Source organism: Rhipicephalus sanguineus, chromosome 5 (genome assembly GCF_013339695.2).
Source record: "Rhipicephalus sanguineus isolate Rsan-2018 chromosome 5, BIME_Rsan_1.4, whole genome shotgun sequence".
NCBI lineage: Eukaryota > Metazoa > Arthropoda > Arachnida > Ixodida > Ixodidae > Rhipicephalus > Rhipicephalus sanguineus.
The window spans coordinates 45,850,648-45,870,674 of NC_051180.1; the positions used below are offsets into that span (position 1 = coordinate 45,850,648).

A 20,027-nucleotide genomic window follows, 5' to 3' on the forward strand; every position below is an offset into this window, starting at 1 on the left:
AAAACATGAGATCCGTGATTTAAGTCCTCTGGCATTCCACTGGAAAACTGTCGCGCTACTAAAGTTATAATACCAGTCCTGCCCTTCTAGTAGTGAAATATGATTGAAGACGAACAGTCCAGTTTCATTTTGTTCTGGATACGAGGACGTGCGCTGTGCATCAGCATTAGAAACTGGCGCTTAGATGGCGGGCAGCGTGAATGCCACATAAAATACTGAAAAATTTTTTAGAGTACCGCAAATGTAGGCTGCGATGCGGGCAACATTGGGCGGCAGCAGCCATTTCCCTTCCGGGCCGTCCAGCGCGTTGCTGGCGTGCGTTGTAAAAAAAAGAAACGTCACGCAGTCTTTCAGAGAATCACTTTTATTATCTTATGGGCGTTCGATGACTTCTATCAAACAAATGAAATCAGGACCATGAACTGACACAATTAATACCAAAATATAAAAAAAATACACGAAGCTACCAAACACTGCGGTCTTCGCTGGTGGCGTCAGAGTCCGGTGAGCACTCTTTTAGGAATCCATTCTGTCCTCCGGAGCAGCCTCATACAGGTCGACACAGCGATGAACAAGCATAATCCACTTGGATCCCCTATAAGGCTTTCTTCATTAAGATAGCACAGTATCTGCAAGAACACTTGTAGAATACGTCATTCGCATGCCGGCTCGACAAGTCTGCACAGCACCGTGCTGGCGAGCCTCTCATAAATTACGCGATAGTTAGGACTCATGTTGCTAACCCTAGATGCGTGCCCTAGATCACGGGCTACAGCTAGCGCGTGCGGTTAAATAACCTAAGAAGATATCAATCACGCCCGTATCTCGCATTCCGGAAAAAAAAATAATAGGCTGAGAACCGCACTCACGTACAAGCATGCACGCATATCATCACACTCACACACATAGACCAGCTTTTCTGCATGATCCACGAAAAATGACGCTTGTTGGAAGCCACAATACCGGTCTATAAAAGTCATCTAGAACTGTGCAATGCGTCCGAACGCGCACATATACTCTTACACAGCTGCATTGCAATGCGCACTGTAGCCTGCGCTGCTCAAGTGGCGTGCTCAGGGAAATTTACTATTGAGTTTAACCTCGCACATCTCTCTGTCTCTCTCTTACTGATAAACTCATAATCAGTGTTATTAAGTTTTCTGCTAAGCTTTCAGTTGCGTGACACTCAATACAGCAAAAATCAATCGAACAAAGTGGCACAGTGCACGTAGTGCCAACTTCAGCTTTGGTCTAATGGCAGACCCGCGCAGGGACGAAATGCTAATCACCGGTTTTATTAGCTAAGATTCACTGTCATGCTTGTGAAATCGCTAGTTATTCCACTGCACTAGCCCGCATGAAAAGCTGTTTTATATTTGCAGCTCACTATTGCTGTAACGCCTACGCCAACTGCTACACCCTGCATAGTGCTTTTCCCTAACGCCGAAATAGAGGAACGAAAACGTTACGAGGCGTTGCACATCACACATTGTAAAGTGTTGTTCGTTTATAGATCTGCGCTGCAGCGAACAAGATTGCAGTTGCATCTTGAACTGATAAAAACAGATCACGATGGCAGTGAAAAATAGCCCCACATGTTCAGCCCGACCGGCCATCCCATAACGTCCGCCTCAATTTAAGACTGCGTGTCCAAACCGCAGGGAAATAAATGCACTTCTTGACAATTGCGACTCTTACACCTTTTTGTTCCCGATCTCTGCGCAGCGTTCACTAGCTTTGTCGCTTCACTAGGACTTTATTAAAACCATATGATACTGTTTATGGTACTGCAGGAAGACTCACAATCCGCAGTTTCTTTCACAGTGCCGCGGCGCATGCGCCCTTCCCCTAACGGGAAAGTTGCGCAACACTGTGGTAGCGTCTCCGCACGTCTTTCTATCTCGGAGGCTTTTGTTCTAGTGATACCGATTGTCCCGGATCACCCCTCAGACCTCCGCCCCGCTACCAAAACGGCAGAGGGCAGTACAGGAAGATGAACAAGGCTGATTCCAGCAAAACAACGGGATTCTTGCAGCCACATGTCCCACATATGTGCTCTTCTCGCTGTGCTCATGGACTATGAATACTCAGCAGCACCGATATGTCTGTAGCGATGGCACTGCGTCTCGTCAGTAGGCGAAGCACTTAGGCAATCCCAGGATGTTGCACTGAGTCCCAGCACATTCGTCCAAGGGAGGGCGACGCACATGCACGCACTGTTCTCGTATAGTACATGCTGTCGCTTCACGCGCACATTTGGCTCATGTCGATCCGATGCAGTCCTTCCTTTTCTGCGAGACGCGGTGCACTCGTAAGGGCAGTACTGCGCTCAGGAATACATGGTGTGGTGAGACGCCGTCTTGTAGTATGGCGTGACCTGGCCGTACATCTCTCTCTTCTGGGTCTCGTATTCGTATGGGTTGTGACTCTGCGAAGGTGTGGAAACGTGAGTTAAGAGACAAGACCCACGAGAAGGCTTGAATAAGTAACGACTAGAAAGAAGACGAGAAACACAACTCTGTATACTAATTAAAGGTAAACATTCGGCAGAAGTCTGCCTGGTTGGGCGAAAGAGTAAAGGCAAAAAGAAAAATCTCCAACCAGAAGGTTTATTTTAAAAACCCGACGTTTCGAAGCCTGACCGGCTTCTTCTTCAGGGGTGAGATGGCCCGAGGTGCACGGCGCTTATATGCGCTTTCTTGCCGACAGTTGCCGCAAGCCTTGACAATAGAGGGGGGGGGGGGGGGGGGGCAAGGTCCCCGTGGTGCGGTTGATGTTTTCCGCTGTATTCTGTATGTGCCACGACTCGAGGAGAAGCCGCCGGCGCCAACAGCTTTCCTGTTCCAGGATCACCGCATCGTCAGGACTAATGCGGTGGTCACATTTTTCGCAGTGTTCCGCTACTGCACTCCTTTCGCTGTTCAGCTGACGCAGATCGTTCTTATGCTGCCGCATCCTTTCGCGGAAAGGATACGGCAGCATCCTTTCCGCCCAAGTTGTTTGTTCGCTACGTAGATGATTGCTTCTGCGTGGTGAAATCCGGCGAGGCCAGCAACCTGCTCGCCCGTTTGAACTCCGTGGATCCCCACATTCAGTTCACAGCGGAAATGCAGATCCATTCAACCCTCCCGTTCCTGGATGTGTTGGTGAGAAGACAACGTCAGAACCTCTCTTTCTCTGTCTTCAGGAAGCCAACACACACAGGACGCTACCTCCACTTCAGCTCAAATCACCCCGCCTGCCACAAGTTCTCCGTTGTACAAAGCCTCGTGAAAAGGGCCGAAAGAATCTGCTCGTCTCCACGACGGCAGAAGGAAGAAAAAGGAAAAATAATCCGGGATCTCGGCGACAACGGCTATACAAGGGCGTTCATTCGCAAGGCCTTGCGCAGGAATAAGGGCGGTGGGGGTAGAGAGCCAGCGGCGCCGCCTCAGCGACGACGTGTGCCGATTCCCTACATCGCGGGAACCAGCGAAACATTAGCGCGCATTCTGGGAAAGGCGGGGGTCGGCGTGGCACACAAGCCAACCACCACCATCGGCCGTTTTTTCCCCCTTCCCAAAGACCGCGCGCCGGCGGAAAAAGTTCAGACTGCCCCGCCGCGTACGTCGGGGAAACAAAGAACTTCCGCGAAAGGATGCGGCAGCATAAGAACGATCTGCGTCAGCTGAACAGCGAAAGGAGTGCAGTAGCGGAACACTGCGAAAAATGTGACCACCGCATTAGTCCTGACGATGCGGTGATCCTGGAACAGGAAAGCTGTTGGCGCCGGCGGCTTCTCCTCGAGTCGTGGCACATACAGAATACAGCGGAAAACATCAACCGCACCACGGGGACCTTGCCCCCACTCTATTGTCAAGGCTTGCGGCAACTGTCGGCAAGAAAGCGCATATAAGCGCCGTGCACCTCGGGCCATCTCACCCCTGAAGAAGAAGCCGGTCAGGCTTCGAAACGTCGGGTTTTTAAAATAAACCTTCTGGTTGGAGATTTCTCTTTTTGCCTTAACTCTGTATACTGTCCAAGACCAATACTCCAACAACGTGTACGGCTCTGAACTTCAGTAACACATTCATTATGATTCAAAATTTTCATTGAACTCTGTCCACGCGCGGAGCAACAGCACTTGGAACAAGCGACGGCCATAATCGGCCCTAACAAACTTTCTGCGTGTGCACATAATGAAATTTGCCCCATTGCTCGACTCCTTTCTTCCTGGTCCTGCTTGCATCGGACGGAGGTCTATGCTTCTCACCCAAACTTTCAGTCCTGTTTGTAAGTCTCACTGTTGAAATTTTGCAGTAATGTAATTTTTCATTTGCTTCAGCGTACGGCCGTGAAAAACAGAAAACGTGCACAGAAGAGTAAACACTGAGACAAAATCAATATAAAAAAAATAACACTTCCCCAGTCTCCACACTGTTCGATGAAGGTTTCTTACTGCCATAACTAAGTTGACAGCTAATTTTTTGTTGCTGCATTTTCATGGCTATGTTCACAATAGTGCAGAAAAGCACAGAAATGAATTAAAAGGGTGGGATGCACGTAACCTGGGTGACCTTGTATTTGACTCGGGCCCAGCGACGGTTCATAGTCAGACATGCCGTTGTGGCATGTGCCCACTACATATAGTTATCAGCGCAGATGACGTTCACGCTAGCTTGGACTGTGTTTTGCGTTGGCTGCTGCCAGTACGCGGACAACAGTCTTTAGAACAAGCGACAGCTACAATCGGTTCTAACAGACTTTCCGGGTGTGCCGCCCTTAGCAAAATTTACTCTATTACTCAACTTCTTTCTTCCTGGCTTTGAGTGCATCGGCAGTAGGTGCTCTTCTGGACATCGTCAAATTCCGTCATTTATCAACACTGATTGGCCCAGAGGGGTGCTACGGCCTCTCTGATTGGCTTAAAATGCCGCCGTTATAAAATTCGACAATATGGCGGAATTTGACAGCGTCCAGAATATCACCCAATATCGCATGGCTTACCGGTGGCGGGCCGTACATGGCACCCCTGGAGCGCGGCCTCTGGATGTGGCTGTAGTGGTTTTCCTCTGGCGGGCTCGGACTGCGCACTCGACTGGGAGTGGCGAACACCGGAGGCGTCTTCGGCGGTGCCGAGGCCTCGGGTTGCTGCAAAAGTACAATCACACACTGCATGTAAACAGGCGCATACCAGCGATTTTGCCTACTTACTGTTATAAGGTCTGCTCAGCTCATGCACTTGTCCTCCCATTAATTATCAATGGACTACGTGTCACTCTACGTTAAAGGGGACCGGCAACATGTTTCTGAGCTATCATGGAATGGCTTTACTATCGGACTGTGTTGCCTCACTCATACAATATATATATATATATATATATATATATATATATATATATATATATATATATATATATATATATATATATATATACATATACATATATATATATATATTGTATGAGTGATTGATAAGCGTAGCTATCGCTCAAACCCAGCTCTTCTCTCCTTCAGTCGCCACGAGAGTGCTTGAAGATACATGGAAATTTGTAGGGGGGGGGGGGAGGGGGGAGGCTAGAAAGCCTTCTAGCCTTTTCAGCCCAATAGTTACATCACCACGCATAATAGCCTCACCCGTATCCTCTTCTACTCCTGGTTCAGACGTGCGTGGTGTCGGCAGGTGGCCTAAAAGTCCGCTGAACTGCGGTTCATGAAATTAGTCAATACCTGTCGCGCCCGCTTGCTGCCGCTTGTTGTGTAGTTGATAACGACACTGACGAACAGATACCAAACGGTTTTCAGCTGTTTTTGACACTAAGTTCTACTCTAGCTCCCTGCTGCACGGAGGGCAATAATATTTGGTTCATACGTTACCGTGACCCTTTTCTGTGTTGAAAAGAGCTGCATGGTTTCTTTATTTGGCAGCTAGCTGCTTCCCAGCGGTTAAATGACAGATAATTCAACGTTTAGGTAAGAGCTAGGTAAAAATTAGCGTCGGTGACTGCTACTATGGGAAAAGAGTAGCAAGACGCTTCTAATGCTTTCTGAATCAATTCAGGTAACTGCTGCTGGCACAGCGTTATTATACAATATAGGTTATTTATAATCCTGCTATAACTTTGCGCGTTATCGATACCTCCTGTTTCCTGGATGCAGAAATTTATTTCGCACTCGAAATATCAAGAGCATGCTTCGCGGCACACGTAGCGAGGTCTAAGGAAGGAAGGAAATAACTTTATTCTGAGTCCTGCGAGTTGGTGACGACCAGGAGCCCATGAACACTGGTGGCTTCCTCGGGCAAAATATTTTTGTTATTTTTTTATTGCGATAGCAATCATATGGACAGTCTCGGCTGGATTTTGCCGTCGCCGCCGTCATGCACCGTATATGTATAAGTATGTACATGTATCTAAAAGACCCAAAGAAAAATCATTCAGAAAAATGCTTCCTAAGCGCGGAATCGAACCAGGGACCTCTTGCTCCGCAGCGAGTGGCGCTATCCACTACGCCACGAAACGCAGATCCTCCTAACGGCGAGCGTTATATACGCACCCGTTACCGCTGGACGGACTCAGAGACGGCTGCACTTATAAACGTTTCTTCATTACCAGCGAGATGGCGTTAGGAGCGCGACGGGCGCATTTAAAAGTCGTCGGCGAGCTCGCTCGCTTCTTCTTATACTTGCGCAGGGAGAACCTTGCCCTTCCGCTGTCTGCTCGCGCGGTTTTCTCGTGCTGAGGGGAAGAGGGATGTTTCACGCTTTCACCGTGATGTCCGCGCTCATGTTACGGAGCGTACGAAAGCCACTCGCGCTCAAGGGACGCCGCTAAACGAACAAACAGAAGATGAGCGCGAACTATCAAGTGTCGCAGCTCGACACTCGAAGCACGCTAGTTTCCTTTGCTGCTTGGGCCGCCTTTGCAACAGGAGCGCTGTTCAAACTGAGAGTATCCATTGGCGAGCCTCACTTCGTATAGCATTAATTTCTTGCTATCGCATTCATTGCTTCGCCCTTGCGGCGAAACTGTGACTTTTTTACTGTCAGTGATAAAACAGGAGAAGGTATTTCATTTTATATTTCTCAGACCTCTACGTAACCGTCAGACGCGTAAACGCGTCAAAGGTGCGTAGACGCGTACAATATGTGTTCTAGAACACGATACAATATTTACAAAATTTATCTCATTAATACAAGGGCAGAAAACGTCAATTATAGCGGTTCAACAGCCAACAGCGAAATTGTGCTGTAAGCGAGGAGTCCTGGTAGATCTTTTCATCATTGATCTGTCTGAAGTAGCCGGGCGATAAGGCAAGGCAAAGTAAGCTATTCGAACAACTACCTTTAAAAGAGCCCGCCACATCGATAAGTGAGGAGAACCAAGTGGAAGGTCGTTACCACGTATATGTTGCCCATGGCGTCGGCGATGTGTTGCCAGCGCAGTCTGTCTTCGACGCTGACTCGATAGGCTGGTCCCAGCGTAGATGCCTTGCTGAGATAGCCGAGACTGCCGACCGAGTGAGCCGACATCACTTCCGCCTTGTGTTGCTCGCGCTTCCAGCGACGGCTGCGTATACGACGAGAGACGATAATAAGCATTTACGCGTCGCCCGCGGCATTTCATATCTACCGCTCCCATCGATATACGTTTCGCAATCGCGCTGTTTGAGCTGTGGAACGCTCTTTTCGCGAAAAAAATAAAAAGAAACTTGCTGGCCGCGTTGAGCTGGCACTAGGGCGCGATGCAAGGAAGAGTCGTTACAACGATAAGAAAACACACCGATCAGATGAGAACGCTCGCTGTAATGGCATAGCAGCGGTCGCCCGTTTTTCACACATCATGTGTGACCGCTATTTCGTGGCGATGCCTTTTCTCAAAGCTATAGCGTCTTTTCGCTCTTCGTAATAAGCGGCCAAAGCGAGGGCCCGTCCACGCTATCAACGGTATCAGCTGGCCGTGAGGGTTAGATGAAAAGGACGGTATAGAATCGAAGAGAAAGCATCGCTACAGCATGGCAGCCTTGGTCTATAAAATTCGCGATGCCACGTTGAGAACCAACGAACGTTATCATTAGGCTCGCTTTTTATATCAGTGGCGGTGACTCAATGACTGGGCGTTCTGCTGGCTAAGCATGTAGCCACGGCTTCAATCCCTTCCACGGCGGCCGCGTTACGACCGGGACAGACGGAAAAGCGATCGTCTGTAGATGACGGTTAACCCGAAGCCATTAACTAGCGTCTTCAATGCAACCAATGCGTAAAGCTTTCGACCGTATAACGACGCCTTAGTTAGAGTTACTGTATATGCTACATTTAGGAGCCATTAGAGGTGTGCACGGGCTCCGGGTAGCCCGAAAGCCCGAGCCCGACCCGGCCCGCGGGCCGGGCTCGGGCGGGCCGACGTATTTTCGCCTCGGGCCCGGGCCGGGCTCGGGCTACTTGGAGTTTTATCGGGCCGGGCTCGGGCCCTGCGCAAAGCCCGACTCAAGCCTGAAATATAGAGAATGAGCGGGAATTGTTTTCGAGCACGCATACAGCGCCTTTTCCGCGACCGCCCTTTACCGCTTTTCCTTTCCATTCGCTACTTTAAACAAAAGGGGAGCAGGCAAAGCACTGCCTCTGTTGCACTCCGACAAACAGAGAAGTAACACCACGTGACGGCGCCACGCGACTGTTCGCGTTAGATTTGAGGCCAAATCTTATATGAGTGAAAATACACGCGACAGCGACGAGTGACCCGACGTAGATCGCCTTCGTGCAAGCTTGCATGGGCATACCCAAGGAGGTTTAAAAAAAACTTGGGCACCCCATACACGTGACGGCTTTGGCGAGCGAACTCCATCGTTGCTGGCATGAGGCCGTCTACTTGTAATTTGTAATCTGTGTAATAGAGACCGTTCGTCGTGTGTCGTTTGATCATATTTGATATGCTCAATAAAATGCCAAATTACCGGAAAACGATGTTTTGTTTTCGCGGCGAACTTTCAAAAAGCCGGGCCGGGCCCGGGATTGTGTTTTCGTACGTCGGGCCGGGCCGGGCGGGCTCGCAGCCCTTTGCCGTCGGGCTCGGGCGGCCCTTCGACAAAGTCAGCGGGCCCGGGCCGGACTCGGGCTCGGAAATGCGGCCCGTGCACAGCTCTAGGAGCCATGTCCAGTAACTCTAGGTTCAGTTACACACGTGCGCCGAGCTCGCTTACTTCCAGAGGCACAGGCAGACGAGGGTGAGAACGATGATGATAACCGCCGTGATCGAGGCTCCCAGCGCCACGCCCAGCACCTCTCCGTCGATGTCGCACCTAGAACCAATGTACTTTCCACGGCAGCTGCAAAGTGAATGGATGGAAACAACTTTATTGTTGGAAACAACTTTATTGAACTGCAAAGTGAATGGCGGCACCGTTACAGGTCAGTTTTCGCAACGTGACAAGCCCTGCCAATGAGCTGAGATACGACTAAATTCCTAATTGCACCTGACAGAGATGGCTCAGGATATCAAAGTTTCTGGCTTACTCTAAATTATTGCACGTCCGCTGCACGACTGTGGTTATCCCGTTTCTCAATGAAAATTTTGTGCGCGAGTGCTTGATGTGAACATTGAATCAATCGCATTTTTGTGCCTGCGTGAGGTAAATTTGAAGAGAGATGATGCGTCTGTTCGTGTTTCTTTGGTTTCTTGAGACGTGTCGAAACGGAAAGACTCAACTGAGCGTCGTATCCGAAGTAGTTTTAAGGCGTTATTTGGTGCTTTTTACTTCTAATAATAAAAAAGTGCGTTACTGAGCAAGTAACATCTGGTGTACATATTGCTGTTGCTGTTAACATACATAATGAGTGACGCGGCTGGATTTTGTACCTGCATTCGCGTTGTCCATTGGCAATGCGGCAGTCGCCTCTGTTGTTGCAGTAATCAGGTGCGCAGGCTAAAAGGAGAGAAAAAGAAAGGTACAAGTAATTAATCCTCAGTTTGCTAAACACATTTCATCGCAACATGGATGTTCCGGTGCCATTCTCTGCCGTTAAGGCTTGATTGTTCTTCGAATATTCATGGTCTTCATGCCGACAAACATGATTTTGCAAGTAAAAAGAAGCCTTCGGGACCTTGCCGGAACGTAGATACGCGTAACGTCGATGGGTCACTGATTGTCTTTGGCATCAATTCAATAATTCAATAGTTTTATTTAACCATTGGTTGACACGTTAGTTAAATCTCCACAGTTAGCTCAGATGATCGAGCGACTGCCCTGGAGAGATCCTGGTCCCGGGTTCGAACCCCAGGTCAAGACGAAATTTTCGTCAGCTAGGAAGCTTTACTTTCTTTTTAAACTGTATGCGGTTTTCCTTCGTATCTTCGTGCTACAGAAGTGTGGATGAATTTTTTTTCTCTTTTATGTACTGTATATATTCGCACACAAACGTCAGGGGCGTAACCAGGGGGGCGGGGGGTTGGGGGGTTCAAACCCCCCGAAATTTTTCAATTTTGCTTGCGTATATAGGCACGCACACGTACTAACGCACGCACGAACATACATAAAGTATGGTTGACCCCCCCCCCCCGAAAAAAATTTCTGGCTACGCCCCTGACAAACGTAAAACATAGAGAAGTGATTCAAAATGTACGCCGACGAAGAACGTTTTCGATTAGGTTTCAAAATACAAACTGATAATAATATCTGAGGTTTCACGTGCCAAAAACCATGATATCATTATGACGCGCGCCGTAGTGGAGGGCTCCGGAAATTTCGACCATCAAGTGCTCATTAACGTGCACTGGCATCGCACAGTACACGAGCTTCTAGCGTTTCGCCTCCATCGAAATGCGACGACCGCGGCCGGGATCGAACCCGCAATCTGCGGGTCAGCAGCAAAATACAAACTACACAGATCGCATCTAGTTCCTGCATCGTATCGGCGCGCCTATCCGTTTCGCGGGAAAATCCCAACACTTTCTCCTGAACGCGTTGCGGTGCCCTGACGCAGCCTGTTCCAGATCTCCAAAAACCGCTCGCACACTTGCGCATTCAAAAGAGGCCTCAGCGTATACGTTTTTAGACGTTCTTAAAAGGGGGGGGGGGGGTCTAAATACGGTGCATGTGGCCACCGGTGCAGTGCCAAGCGGGGACCGAAGCACAGCCTTATCTGGCACACATATCAGCTGCCTATACATTCGGCCACGGCAAAGGGAGGCACAGTGTCAAAACTTTCGCTCACCGGTGCAAGTCCTGCCGCTCTTCCACTTGGTGTCCGGGTACTTGTCCGTGTAGCCCGCCTTGCAGGTGCAACGGAACGTGCCGAACACGTTCTCGCAGATGGCGTTTTTCGAGCAGTCGTTGAGAGTCACGTCGTTGCACTCGTTCACGTCTGCGCGCGTGGAAGGAAACGCAAAGACCTCACTGGCGCTATTCATAGCTACATTCGTGGCAAAGAACAATAATGTTCTTTGCAGAGCGGGGACTCTCAGTGATTGAATATGGTAGGTTTGTTGTAAAGGGAGAAGCTGTTTGTATTGTTTGGGCTGCCCTACCGTCAACTATTTGCTATGTGCTAGAGGTTGTGTTTCTCTTTTGAGTGCTGTACAATCCAGCTTGCATTATTTGCAGCCCTTAATTATTAAAGAACCAGAATAAGTGATGACATTGTGCTGCATATCCTTCATTACGAGCACCTTATTCCTGCGAATACCAGTTTGTACTCTCTTTACGGATTTGTTGCATTGACCGCTTGATTCTTCCTCACTCTTTAAAATGTTATATTTCGATTTTCGCTTGCTATCTCATGTTTTTTTGAGTTTGACCATTTATGAAATTCAGGCTAATATCTCTCTTTTTTTGTGACTTTCTCGTCCTCTCGTCTCCTTTCGTCTCGTCTGTCAGGGCGGGTTGCCCGTTTCCCGCCTTCGTAACTCATATCCTTCAATTCCAGCCTCTCAAATCACTTCCATTAATGCCTTATTCTGCGCTCATCCTCCCGTTTTAATGTGTCATATTTCTTTCACGTGTGTTAACCTGAATTTCTCCGCTTTAACCGATGCTATAGGTCGCCCTGTTATAAAGTTCTAGCAGGTCACTTTTAATAGGTAACACAGACCTTCAGTCGTCTGGGTTTCCATAGTATGCGCTACGAGGCGCGTATGTAATATACGAGAGGATGCATGCCGATAGCGTGAGACATGACTGGCGAGTCACGTTCATGGTCTACTCACCGTCTACTGCGAGGCCCGAGTTGAGAAGGCCGTCGACGTAAAGCCTGCTCTCTCCGATGTTCGAGTTTCGACGGTTGATCATGTTGACCACCTCGTGTTGGAGGACGCGCTTTACCGAAGGCACGCGCGTGATGTCATTGTCCTCCAGCTGTACTGTGGCGTTCATCATGACCTTGCTGCCGGCGGACTGGAACCTGTTGACCGTCGCGTCCACAAAGAGCCGCGAGAAGCTGGACTTGCTGAACAGGCTGTGCAGCTGCAGAACAACACAATACATGGAAAGAGCAGAAATTTGAGGAGCCATCTTTGTGATGGTATAGATGACCAGCGAAGTTGTTTAGCACACGGTATACAGTGGTGACGCAGAATTTCGAACCATAGCCGATCGCACACCCGTCCGGAAAGTCCCTTTTGAATTTAACTTATGCAGCATGCGTCTTTTTGCCGCGACATGCGCCGTCTTGTCTGGCTTGCCGCATGCGCTTGACGCTTCGTGCACGATCTTAATTGGGGTTTGCCGCCTGTGTGTTCCCTTCATTTTTGGTGCACAAGTGGTGGCTAGGTGGGTTTGCCCGATTTCTGTAGCACACACCTGCGCTAGTTTTTGCACACAGACAGACCAACGGACAAATATTATTCTCATACATAGCTTTGCCGTAAAACAACGCGGTATTTACACATAAAGTCAACAGAGATGTGTTATCTTAAGCTTTTCTTCGGAAGCTGGAGTTTTTTTTTTTTTCTTCTTTACAGATTTATTTAACACGTGTATTTGATATATACTTCCAACGTAATTCAGGGTTACATCAGGTAGAACAGACTACTTTTGAGTGACTCTGATGCCGTAAAGAGCACTCAGCATTTTACGCTTCAGTCACCATATATACAGGCCTCGCGGGTGTTTCTAATTCGAGGACACACAGAATCTATAGCGTTCCTTCAGATGGTTGAAATGCAGCACGTTTCGTCACATCACGATGACCAGTGCCCGTCTTTAAGAGCTAGTTCTATGAACGTTATTCAGTGGAATATATTATAAAGAGCAGTCTGCCACTGTGAACTTATAGAGACAGTCGTCCTGTATTGCTGTCATATAATTATTGCGTGCTTACATCAAGAAGCATGCCGGCAATTCTATCAAAATTTCGACATTTTAATAGAATCGCTGCACGCAAACTTCCTGCTGAAAGCACGCAATAATGATAGCACAAGATTATAACGCAAAAATTTCAACATTAACACATTTTGTGCATTTGTACAGCCATTGATTTTAGATCAGCACACAGCCTCGTTACATTTTTAACTGTTCTGTCTATTTGTCATTTTCATGTTTTTAACATCTCTGTATATTTTATGCAATTTTGTGTTTGTAGCGATTATTTTAGGCCCTTCTACATCCATGTTACATTTGTTTCATCGTATATCATTCATCATCGCTAACTTAAAAAAATCATAGTCATGGCTCCCTTTGGCACTTTTTGGCCATTGCGCCATTAAAAACCATCGCAACAACAACAAGAACGCCAAACAAAATTCAACATTGCACATTCCGTAAATCTTTTTACTGCAGTGCTTTGATACTGAAGGAACAGATAGGAGAAAAAGGTTGTGTGCCAACTATGCTTACCGCTTGCTTTGCTTCATACTCGAGCAACTGGTAGTCCTCTGACTCCGGATTTCTGTAATTTCTGTTGAATACCAGCTTTTTGTCTCCGAGCCTGTCAAGCTTCAATGTGAGTCCGACGTTGACAACAGCTGCAAATGTTTGTACAAACATCGTCACTGGAAATTCTTTCGTTAAACTCGACGTAAAGCCTGTGAGAAGGCAGCAAAATACCGTCAGTGTGCCGCTGTGCCAAAAGTTTCACAATAAACGATGGATCGAAGCATTGTAGTATCAATCAGTTGACACTACAATGGAGTCAAGTTAAGAAGATTTTTTTTTCTCAATTTGATGGCTTTTATGGTTTTAATCCCAGGAAACATCAGAATGGTTGACTAGGCAAGTTGATGATTCATGATACTTGAAATACGAGCGCGAAACTACACAGGGACACAAGAAGACAGGGACAAGCGCATACTACCAACCCTCAATCGCCCTATCAGTTGAGGGGACCATGTTTTACGAAAGCGGTACATGCCATTTTCTACAAAGTAATGCAGGCTTTGGCAAAGCGGAGCAGTTATTTTTATCGTTTGTGTTCTCATCTCGTATGTTGTTATATATCATTGCTTTCTAACAATTAATAGCATGCTCTTGTCCCTGTCTTCTTGTGCCCCGCTCGTATTTTAGTACCAGCAAACATACGTGGATTTTTAATTTGGCTTGATGCTAGTAAGTGTGGCTAGAAGTTTTTGACTAGTTAGTCTACGTCACGTCATGAGTTTATACGTGAGAAGCTAATCAACACGGTAATCCTCTAATGCTCGGGGAGGCACAAAAAAAAAAAAAAAAGTAATGGCACTAACGACTGCAAGGTCCCCTGGGTATTGTCCTGGTGAAGCCCGGTCTGCAGTGGCAGGAACTAACACCAAGTTCGGCCTTGCACCACTCGTTCAACTGTGAATCGCACGTCGAGTCATCACCCACGATGCAGGTGTCAATTCTGCAAGAAAAAATATTTGTGGATATGATGACTTGTACGTACCTGCCGTTGTTCAAGCAAGGATCTGGTTCGCGTTTCAAGTGCTTGTACTTTAAAATACGTAAGAAACGTTTATTTCTCCTGCTAGCCTTATGTATATTTCGGCACCCATGTTTAAAGCGTTTGATCACCGTCACCTATGAACTGATCACTGAGGTTACAGTTATGAATACCTGGATATACGTGAGATATTAAAAAAAAAATATTTATGCGTTTCAGACTTGGAAGTACTATGAATAGCAAATGAAAATTACTCTAGCTTGTTGTAAGCTTTTTAAAGATTTATTCAGAGTTCACTTGCGTCTTGTAGCTATTTTCGCTTGCATGTGTTATCTGTATCAATATCTTTTTCATTTTGTTTACTCTAAAGGCCCGTTGGGCATTAAATAGGAGGGCGGGTGCTACAATTTAGTACAATGAACACGAAAATTGGATACACAGAAAAAGAATATAGTGGTGCTAATAACACTAGTATAGTCACTCTTGTATGAAGAAGCGTATATGGAATCAGGTGAGAATATGCAAAAAAAAATAAAAGAATAATGTATACAGAAAGTACTCGACCGTTCATCTCAAATTGCGTAAGAGGACGAAGATGGTGCTACGTGTGAAGATAACAACGTACTCTTTGGTTTTTACTGAAAATGGGAGGTTATATGTCAGCTCAGAAAGCACTTCTATTCAAGTGTTAAGGAGATAAAATTTGCGTTGGAAACGACAGACACATACCTCACCAAGGTAGTATTGTGTTTTGGCCGGTAGCCAGGTCTTCTTCGTGCCGGAGACCCCGGTTTCGAGGTGGACTTGCGAGGTGGGCCCGTTGGTTCTTTGGGCCTTGGACGAGACGTACTTGCACCCGGTCTTTGAGGTCCATGGCCGTCCTGCGGTCTTGGAAAGCCATGAGACAACTCCGGAGGAAAACCTATCACTGGCCTCACGTCTTCGATCTCCACCGGTATCACTATCGGTCTTCCTGTGGGTGACTGATTATGCTTTATTGGTGGCCTGGTATGGGTCACCTCCGGCGCGAGCGTCCCTTTCCCGGATAATGTCGTCACGACGTCCGATTCATTTTCCTTGGTCATGTGGGTGTTTGTATGTCCAGTCGTCGTCGTCGTCGAGCGGATACTGGGCTGCAGCGTAGTAGTCGGACCCGTCGACGGCGTGTTCTCCAGCTTCGGAGTTCCGTATATCACCTCCGGCTCTCTCTCTGCATTTGAAGTCTTCGAGCCTTGCGAGGAAGGCGGTGTTTCCAGTTCACCATCGGAAGCTTCAGTCCCCTCAATTTCGTCACTATCGGGCGAGGTGCTTTCTGTGCTCGTTCCCACTTCTACCGACGGCGCAGTTGTCGAGAATGTTGGTCGAATCGTCTGAGACGGAGTCACGACGTTGCTCACGGTGCCGATCGAATGCATGACGGTAATGTCAAAAACCGAAGGCTCAGTGGGTTCCGTAATAATTTCAGGCTCCTCGGCCGTATTGACACTCACTCTGGAGCTGTTGGCTCTGATGGAAGAGTCTAAGAATACAGGAAGCCAACCCGACACCGGTCCTGACGGAACTTTGCCAGATGGTTCCAAATCAGTTTCTGTCCTCGTAGGTCTCACGTCGTGGCCTTCGTCTCCATCGTGTCTCGTCTTCTCAACATGAACGTCGTCGCCGGCACTTGTCGGTGTCACTTCTTCGACCGGAGACGAAGACACTGGCCCCTCGTGAATGAGTACGATGGTGGACTTGCTGTGAGGCAGGTGCTCAGTAGCAGTTGCCATCACTTCTGGTCCGTTGTCACGAACGGTCTCCCTGTGCATGGTCGGCTGCTCGGGTCCGTTATTGATCGGAGGAAACTCGGACAAAGCGGGCGTAGCTTCGTGCTGGTCCGTGTCGTGCGCACCCGGCGGCAGCGGCGGCGGATGTTGGTGGCCGTCGTGGTGTTGGGGCCGCTGTTGCCTGTCAGGGTCGTTGAGTCCCAGGAGCTGACTCACGTCCGATGGCGTTGGGTAGACTGTCGGTGGGTGCGGCAGAGGCACGATGTGTATGTGCTGCTGCGGATGGTGCGGGTGGTTCGGATGGTTTACAGGCGGGAAGTGGAAGTTGGGCGGCGGCGGCCGCGGGATCGTGTCGAAGTGGCCCGGGTGAGGCGGTGGCAGGTGCGGTAGGCTCGGCCTCGGTCGCGGCGGTGCCGAGTGTGGCGGGTGTGGAGGGTGCGGTGGTGGGTGCGGCGGGTGTGGCGGTAGCTGCGGCGGCCGATGCGGGGGCGGCGGGAAGTTGAAATTGGGGGGACCCCGGTTGTTGATCCTCGACGGTGGCTTGTGATGATGATGCTGTTGGGGAGAAGGCGGTGGCAGCGGAGGAGGCGGCAGACGCATTGACGGAGGTCGAGGGAGGTTCATGTCGCCGCCGAGGAGCTGGATGATGCCGCTGAGAATGTTGTCGATGGACGGGTTACCACCACTGCCGTTACTGCCACCCCGAGTCCTTTCGGTGGCGGCGGCCGCGGCAGATGGTGACACGGGCGTCGCCTCACGGCTAAGGCTGTGGTGGACCACGTGTGCCGGTGTGGCGCTGGATGGATGAATGCTGCGCAGGACACGTAGCGAGGCCTCCTCAGTGTCGTCCTGCTGTGGCTCTGTTTCTACAGGTCCCGAAGTAAACGACGGCAGCGTTGTGACTTCGGCCACTCGCAACTCTGTAGCCGATATTACGTTGTTAGTACTCCTAGGAACAATGGGCGCGGTATCTTGTTCGCCTTGGCTGCTTGATTCAGATGAGGAAAGGATAGAGCTGATAATTAGCTCCTGTTCTCCATCGCCGGCTGTCAGTGATGGTGCTGATGGGGGAGCCATGACCATTTGATTGCTTTGACTGAGGTCCTCCGCAGGCTTAGTCGATGACTGTGGATCATCTGCCACAGTTGCCACTACGGATGGCTCATGCGTAACAGTGTGCTGTTCTGAATCATCCGAAGTAAAGTCCGTTTCCTGAGATCCTTCCGTGCGCAGCACCAATGGCAGTTTAGATGTTTCGGAAACTGTGGTGACAGACGATGTATGAACACTTAAGAAAGAACTGGAAAGTTCTAGTGAAGTTGCGTCATTATTTAATAAGGAATTACTCGAAGCGACTGGCCTTAAAAGTTCTGGCACGCTTTCACTTTCTTGACTATGTGTTGATGAAGTTGATGACTGTACGGGAACTGCTTCTACGTCAGCTGTCCCTGAAAAGAGAGTAAAAGGACCAAATTCAGGTTGATTGCTTTATCTTCATGGCATATAGTAAAACGCACACGCACACACACGCCGACACTAAGCAGTGCTGGTTCAGGCTAATATTCGACATTTAGATGACATTTCGTATCCGCTAAACGTTTCTTTTACAGCACGACAATAGCGCAAAATTAAGACAGGGACAGAAGAGTCGAGATAGCACATCCGCTTGCGCTGCCTCGCCTTTTCTGCATATATTCTGCATAATTTTGCACTGTTGCTTTGTTGTTATGTGCCTAAAGGCCCAAGCTTATCTCGTTTACTTTATTCTGTAATGTGAGTTCACATTACAGAACAGCGGCCGACTTTGCAGCTCTGTTCGCAAGATTTGTTGGTTGGTGTGGCGCCCCCGTTTCCATTTAGTCACGCTTGACCAAGAAATTTTACTGTAAACCATTTTTAAGACTCGTTCAGCTACAGCACGTATGCTATTTATATATAGAAGCTCTGTGGTATTTATAAGTTACTGCAAGTCACAAAGAAACAAGTTCCTGGCCACCATAAAGACACGAAGCTTTGCCTGAATCCTCTTCGCAGCCAGGCAAATTGTTTGGCCGAGCACATGTCAAGAATAGCCTGCGCTTATAGTTAAGGCGCTAATGATCGTTTTACTCAAAGCAGCGACTCACCAAAAGCCCTATTGCGGCAACGTTTACACCTTTTACAAGTCCCTACAAGATAAAAGAAAGACGAATGTCCATTTATATATCGACGTCACGCGCTGCTTGCAAACTCTGGGTGAAGCACGCTTACGCGTTTGTAGCACATTTTCCTCTCGACTGGCTGAAACACGCTTGACTCTTTTAGAGGAAGTAATTAGGGCAGCGATTTTTTTTTTCTTTTGCTTTTTTCAAGTTTGAGATGGGTGTCTTAACTGCAGCTCTAAGCGAAGAAAACCGCACCGCCGCGGTGGTCCATAGTGGTTATGGCTCTCGACTGCTGACTCGAAGGTCGCGGGATCGAATCCCGGCCGCGGCGGCTGCAGTTTCGATGGAGGCGAAAACGTTCGAGGCCCGTTTACTTAGAATAGATGTTTATTTCATGAGCAGTACAGATCACGAGGAGTGAGAGAAAAAGCTGCTTTTAGGCAGCTTGACAAAGCTCTCATATATCGATTAGATTTAGGTGCACGTTAAAGAACACCAGGTGGTCGAAATTTCTGGAGCCCTCGACTACGGCGTCTCTCATAATCATATCGTGGTTTTGGGACGTTAAACCCCAGGTATTATTATTAAGCGAAGAAAAGCTTCAATAGAACAAACAACGACATATTAAAATGATAGAGATCGACGAAACAGCAAGTCCGTGGTTTTCCTTGACACTTGACAGACGTCATTATTCTCTCATGACACAACATAACTCATGCAAGACGAGGTAAAAAAGAAAAAAAAAGTAAAGAAGTATGAGTGAAAGCGCTGCACTGCAGCACGTGTAGATGTGTTGATACATCGTCGAAAAGCAAAGCGACGTCGCGAAGAGCAGAAACCACCTGCCCACCTGGATTTCGCTGAAAACGGACATCGCGTACGCGTTTTCGCATGGCCAATGCTTGTCTCAAGCGAGGCGGGCTGCTCTTTTTGTTTTTATTTTTTAACCCGCTGTTTCTTAAACGAGTGTACCCGTTCGCCATCCTTGCTTCAGGCATATGAGAGGGAATCGACACCGCCTATGGAAGCAAAGGGAGGGAGGAGGGGGGGTGATACTGAAATTCGCCCGCGTGTTCGTGCATCTACGTATATGGACACGAATGCGTACTCGTATACGTAGATGCATTTGTGTCCGTATACGACGTGAAAGCGCGCGTCTGAGAGGGAGAGACTCATAAAAGAAGGAACGAGCTCGCCGGCCTACATGGCCCGCCATATACAACGCCACAGATCGTGCGGCGAGCATGGCTGTGCCTTGCGGCACCGATGCCTGCGGCCAGTGTTTCACTCTTG

The 20,027-nt window shown here is 48.4% G+C and overlaps 1 protein-coding gene across 2 annotated transcripts in view; it reads right to left on the reverse strand.

Annotated features, from left to right (window-relative positions):
* Positions 1 to 361: 361 nt before the first annotated feature.
* Positions 362 to 20,027, reverse strand: part of LOC119393571 (proteoglycan 4) — a 70,116-nt gene continuing 50,450 nt past the window's right edge. Inside the window, exons 2-11 of one of the 2 annotated variants that reach the window (XM_049416282.1) lie at positions 15,554 to 18,032; positions 14,649 to 14,785; positions 13,807 to 13,934; positions 12,180 to 12,435; positions 11,189 to 11,338; positions 9,834 to 9,900; positions 9,178 to 9,303; positions 7,379 to 7,547; positions 4,987 to 5,130; positions 362 to 2,428 (exon numbers count right to left, since the gene is read on the reverse strand). In XM_049416282.1, coding sequence (XP_049272239.1) covers positions 2,330 to 2,428; positions 4,987 to 5,130; positions 7,379 to 7,547; positions 9,178 to 9,303; positions 9,834 to 9,900; positions 11,189 to 11,338; positions 12,180 to 12,435; positions 13,807 to 13,934; positions 14,649 to 14,785; positions 15,554 to 18,032 — 3,755 coding nt within the window. In that variant the 3' untranslated portion in view covers positions 362 to 2,329. Of the gene's footprint in view, positions 2,429 to 4,986; positions 5,131 to 7,378; positions 7,548 to 9,177; positions 9,304 to 9,833; positions 9,901 to 11,188; positions 11,339 to 12,179; positions 12,436 to 13,806; positions 13,935 to 14,648; positions 14,786 to 15,553; positions 18,039 to 20,027 lie in introns of both variants that reach the window. The other variant, XM_037660676.2, reaches the window with a different exon arrangement.